Below are 5,233 nucleotides of genomic sequence, written 5' to 3' on the forward strand. Positions count from 1 at the left end.
ATGTCTGATTAGAATCTGGATCATCAACGTCGAGCTTCAACTAATCCAATTTATCATACCTATCAGAAGATCACGCCAATGCAATATAAGCTAGGCACGCGGCATAGCCATGTCCCGAGGGTGTGGTTCTGGGAGTTTTCTACGTATGTAGTGAGCTAACCAGGGTCCCAGCCCTTAAGATGAGGTGAATAAAATATCCAGCAAAATATAATCTAGTAGCTGTTTTTGGCCCATGTGGTCCAGTTGTGGTTCACATTGCTGGGTTTAGTACCACCTTGGAAGTTTTGAGACCGGGTGAGGGCAAGCTTATAATCCTTGTCGCTCCAAAGAAGCACCTCTGGGTTAATCCTTTTACATGAAGTGAGGATGTAAGTGTAAGAGAGGTGATATGCGTATGCGAGCCCATTACATGTGAGTAGTTAGGCTGTTATATTAGTAGACTTTGGAGCGGGGTGTTACTGACGGTTTTCAGACTATGAATCCTCACTGCACGTGCGTGGGCAGTCGTGTACTGAGGTGTGTTTCTAGGATTCTACTGCGTTGTGGTGAGCTGTCGAGGGCATCTGCCCATAATGTGGGGTCCTAACTCAATATCCTCTAGTAGTTATAGTTGTTGACCCATGTGACCTAGTTGTGTTACCTAGTTGTGTTTGTAGTTGGTGGGTTTAGTACAACCTTCGAAGTTTAGTGGGGTGATGGCCAGATTATAATCCTTGTTGTTCCAAATATAACATCTCCGGATTAATCCTTTTACTCGAAATGAGAATGATAGTGTAATAGAGGTCCTCTGTGTACGTGGGTCTGTTCCACGTGAGGTGCGTGTCTCAAAAAAAGATAAACAAAGCATGAGTGTGTGGGATCCTTGGCATCCACATTATTGTGGATGCAGCCACAGTTTACCTATATGTATCACTACTTAAGAGGCACATTGCAGAGCACATTGAGCTAGCTAGCCAAATCTCATACCATGGACAGCCGGAGCCTTCGAGTGGCAGCCACCGCTGCTCTCATCTTCTTCTCTGTCATAGCCCAGTCAGCGGGCACAGCCATCGTCGAGCACACCTTTGTTGTAAGCATGCTGCTCTTTCATGATTTTAGTTCCAACCACTGATCCGTTCTTAATTTGGACATTTATATGTATATTCATTTACTGATGTTGAAGCATGTACATATGCAGGTGACCCAGGTGACTATGACTCACTTGTGCAAGGATACGCTGGTCACCGTGGTGAATGGGCAGTTGCCCGGGCCGGCGATAGAGGTCACAGAGGGAGACTCCATCGCCGTCCATGTTGTCAACAAGTCACCCTTCAACTTAACAATCCACTGGTAATAAATTATGCACTAGCCAATTGTTCAGTTGATTCATGTGTTCCAGAGAAAAGACCCTACCAGTAACACTTCAAGGTCCAGAAATTTCAGCACTAATACGGATCCAATTGGTGTGTTTCAAGTTCTTGAAACCGTATTGATTCTAGCGCCGCCAATGATGACATTAGTAAAAATTAGTTAGTTTCCAGCACTTCAAAATGTCACTGATGGATGAACAGAATATCAGTCACTTCACAATGACATAGATTTTCTTTTTGCATTGATCTTTTGGAATTCATTGTTTCGAGTTTTCCTCTTGTAGGCATGGAGTGAGGCAGATGCTCAACTGCTGGGCGGATGGCGTGCCGATGATTACCCAGCGCCCCATCCTTCCAGACCATAACTTTACCTACCGTTTCGATGTTTCCGGGCAGGAAGGAACCCTATGGTGGCATGCTCATGTCCCCTGCCTCCGTGCAACAATACATGGCATCTTGATCATCCGGCCGCGGCATGGAGCCATCTCCTATCCATTTCCTAAGCCTCATAAGGAGATCCCCATCATTATAGGTATGTGAATTTTCACCATTTGACAGCCTAATAAAATAACATCAAAATTGCACACTGTTTTCATACTGGACGCAGTCGTTCCCCACCGGCAGCGCGCAAATTCCATGGGCGCCGTAGGACGGGACGATGGCATACTGTTCCGGCGCCGGGAGGCACTCCGACGTCAGGAGGAGCCGCCGGCGCGTCCGAGGGAGTTCCTTTTCAGTTTTCCTTTGTTGATTTGCCCCGTTCCAAAATTGCTGCTCAGTCTCGTCAATTCTCCCCCGTATCGGCGTATTTAGCTTCTTGCGTTCCCACGATTCTATAGGTGTTCATTACCATCATTAAGCATTAAGCTATGGCAGGTTCGCCTCTAGGATCCTAGGCCATCGTCCAAAAATGCATTCTCTTCATGGTCATCAGCATGGTCCTTGCCTCCTCATCTTCCTCGTGGCTTCCAGCAACGCGGCAGGTGCCTCTGTTAGCTCTGGGCCTTAGTTGCAGCGTGGCACAGGCACAGGCACACGCACACCATGCCACGCAGCAGTATACAGGTCCGGCGCGGCGTCACGCGTAGCGTTCGAGGAGGCCCGCGGCATCCGGCCCGGCCACAGCGTGAGCCACAACGGTGATCTCTACCACCGGGACCTGCTGTGGATCCATAACCGATCCAAAATAACAAGGAAAATAGTGCACAAAGAGAATCAAATAATTATAAAGCAAAGTCGGAAATCTAGCTGGCATACGTTCTATACTTTTATTTCACAATGCTGTGGCTGAACTGTTTGCTGTTGTGTTCCTGGTAATGACAGGGGAGTGGTGGGACCTAGAGGACCTTGGACAGGTGGACAGGCACTTGAGGCATTATGTGGCTGACGATTACTTCAAAGCGTCCACAATCAATGGCAAGCTTGGAGATCTCTACAACTGCTCTGGTAATCAAAATAGGTAGTATTAGACTAATACATGTCCACGTTGAAACATTATGTTTTATCTCACTGAAGTTTCATGATTCAACTTTGAAGGTGTCGTCGAAGAAGGCTACAAGCTGGACGTGGAGCCCGGCAAGACCTACCTGCTCCGAGTACTCAATGCTGCGCTCTTCTCTGAGTACTACCTCAAGGTAGCTGGGCACAAGTTCAGAGTGGTTGCTGGCGATGCCAACTACGTTAGCCCCTATACGACGGACATCATCGCGATTGCTCCCGGCCAGACATTCGACGCCCTCGTGGTCGCCGATGCGTCTCCTGGAAGATACTACATGGTCGCCATGCCCAACCAGGCTCCAAAGCCCGACTATCAGAGCCCAGTCTTGCCCACTAGAGGCATACTGCAGTATAGCAACGGAGCAGGAGGAAATCAGCCCGGTGATGTTCCAATGTCACCAGAGATGCCTGACAACCACAACCATATGCTATCGTTCTACTTCCATGGCAACCTTACCAGCTTGCACCACCCAAGACACCTACCAGTGCCGAAGCGAATCGATGAACGCCTATTCATAACGCTCGGGCTTGGCTCCGTTTGTCGGCAAGGCCAGTCCTGCGAGAGAGGAGCAGAGAGCGACGAGGTCATCGTTGTGGCAACCATGAATAATATATCATACGAGCTCCCCACCGTGTCGAGACCACTGCTAGAAGCCCACTACCAGAACCCCAGCAACATTGACTGGCTGCAAGAACTCCCTGATGTACCACCGCGGGTGTTCAACTTCACTGACAGTTCCTTGATCCCAACAGGACCCAAGGAGGAACAACTAGAGCCGACGTCCAAGGCTGCGTTGGCACGGCGATTCCGGTATGGAGCTGTTGTTGATGTGGTGTTCCAGAGCACGTCAATGTTGCAGAGCGAGTCCAACCCGATGCACCTGCACGGACATGACATGTTCGTGCTGGCACAGGGCAGCGGCAACTATGACAAGGAAAGGGATGTGGCGAAGTACAACCTAGTTAATCCTCCACTTGTGAACACCGTGCTTGTACCACGGCTTGGATGGGTGGCTGTCCGGTTTATTGCGGACAATCCAGGTACGAACGTGATTTTAACTTTCTTTTTTTTGCCAAGGAAGATACAATTATGTAGAACATAACAACTCTTTCTCTTTCGGAATTTGTTATATGAATAACTGCCCTACGATACACTAGCTAGGTTTAAAGTTTGATTTGTATGTATGAGGCTGAAAAGTACCACATGTCAATGCTATAACTTTGTTGTTTATGTTTGCCACGTGTCATGCCTCAAGTCTGTAGTGCTATTAAAAGTTCTTTTAAAAAGGTTTATTGCGCTTTCCTAGTGCAGTGTGAAGTTAAAAAAATTAATAATTATTTTCTGCATCTACTAGGTCCTTTGTTCTATTTGGATATCATTTTATTATTAGATCCTTTGTTTTAACCAAATGATTCAAGTACCAATCGATCAATTTCCTTTTAGTTTTCCAACATCTCTGCCGTTGAGTTCACAAAAACAAAAATTTGAAATATAGGAAAGTGTTTTTAAGAGCTAGCACCTCATTGCCCAATTTTTCAAGTTTCAATGAAGCCTATTTTGAAAGTACAAGTTTAGAAATTTTATATAAGCCAATAATTGTAAAGAAATAAAAGGACTAGACTTATTATCCACGTAAAAGTATTCACCTTGAGTTCGTCAGTGATCTACAACTTTTTTATAGAAGAAAATATGTCATGATTATTGCTGCAGTAAAAGATTTATTAACTTATCACTTGAACTACGGATATTTTTAGATACGCACTCATATATTTCAGTTGTAGTTGGGGTGGGTAAGTAGAAACAAAAGATCTGATGCTCTCCTTTTTGTTGTATAGGTGTATGGTATATGCATTGTCACTTCGAGTTTCATCAATCAATGGGTATGATAGCATTGTTCATTGTGGAGGACGGACCATCAGCGAACACATCGCTCCCCTCACCGCCAGTGGATTTTCTGACATATGGCGATGATAATAATCTCATGCCAGATGAATACTACCTTTAGAATGAGCAAATTAAGTCCCACGCGTAAATGGTGTCTAGACGATAACTATCATAATGGGCTTTCCAATAAAGAAATAAACATATGAGCTATTAGAAGATGTTATACAGATACACGCATACTTGCTATAATATATTTTTTTCACAATCTCCTTGAAATTTGAGTTCAAGTGATTTTGTTGGACTTTTGCTGTATTGTTTCTCTACTTGTTTGCCATTAACTGATATATTTCTCAATGTAAGTTCAATAGAGAAAAAAATATAATTTTAGAAAAACTATGTAAGGAACTGGTGCTCGTATTTAGGGGTAAATTAGGCAACATAAAAACTTAAGGAAAAAGTTCAAATTACTCTCTCCAACTATCGCCGAAGTTCATATGCCCTG

At 44.9% G+C, this 5,233-nt stretch overlaps 1 protein-coding gene across 1 annotated transcript; it reads left to right on the top strand.

The window, feature by feature from the left end:
• Positions 1-893: 893 nt before the first annotated feature.
• On the top strand, positions 894-5,007 carry LOC117833551 (laccase-15). Its single transcript, XM_034713099.2, has 6 exons — positions 894-1,069; positions 1,178-1,329; positions 1,634-1,881; positions 2,673-2,795; positions 2,886-3,887; positions 4,683-5,007. Exons 1-6 carry the CDS (start codon positions 968-970, stop codon positions 4,850-4,852), a joined length of 1,797 nt encoding a protein of 598 aa, XP_034568990.1. The 5' UTR covers positions 894-967; the 3' UTR covers positions 4,853-5,007.
• The last annotated feature ends 226 nt before the right edge of the window (positions 5,008-5,233 follow it).

Source organism: Setaria viridis, chromosome 8 (assembly GCF_005286985.2).
Source record: "Setaria viridis chromosome 8, Setaria_viridis_v4.0, whole genome shotgun sequence".
Taxonomy (NCBI): domain Eukaryota; kingdom Viridiplantae; phylum Streptophyta; class Magnoliopsida; order Poales; family Poaceae; genus Setaria; species Setaria viridis.

Coding starts and splice junctions, on each gene's coding strand:
- LOC117833551 (XM_034713099.2), top strand. CDS start 968: ATGGACAGCCGGAGCCTTCGAGTGGCAGCCACCGCTGCTCTCATCTTC. Junction 1,070..1,177: donor TCGTCGAGCACACCTTTGTT/GTAAGCATGCTG, acceptor GTACATATGCAG/GTGACCCAGGTGACTATGAC. Junction 1,330..1,633: donor TTCAACTTAACAATCCACTG/GTAATAAATTAT, acceptor TTCCTCTTGTAG/GCATGGAGTGAGGCAGATGC.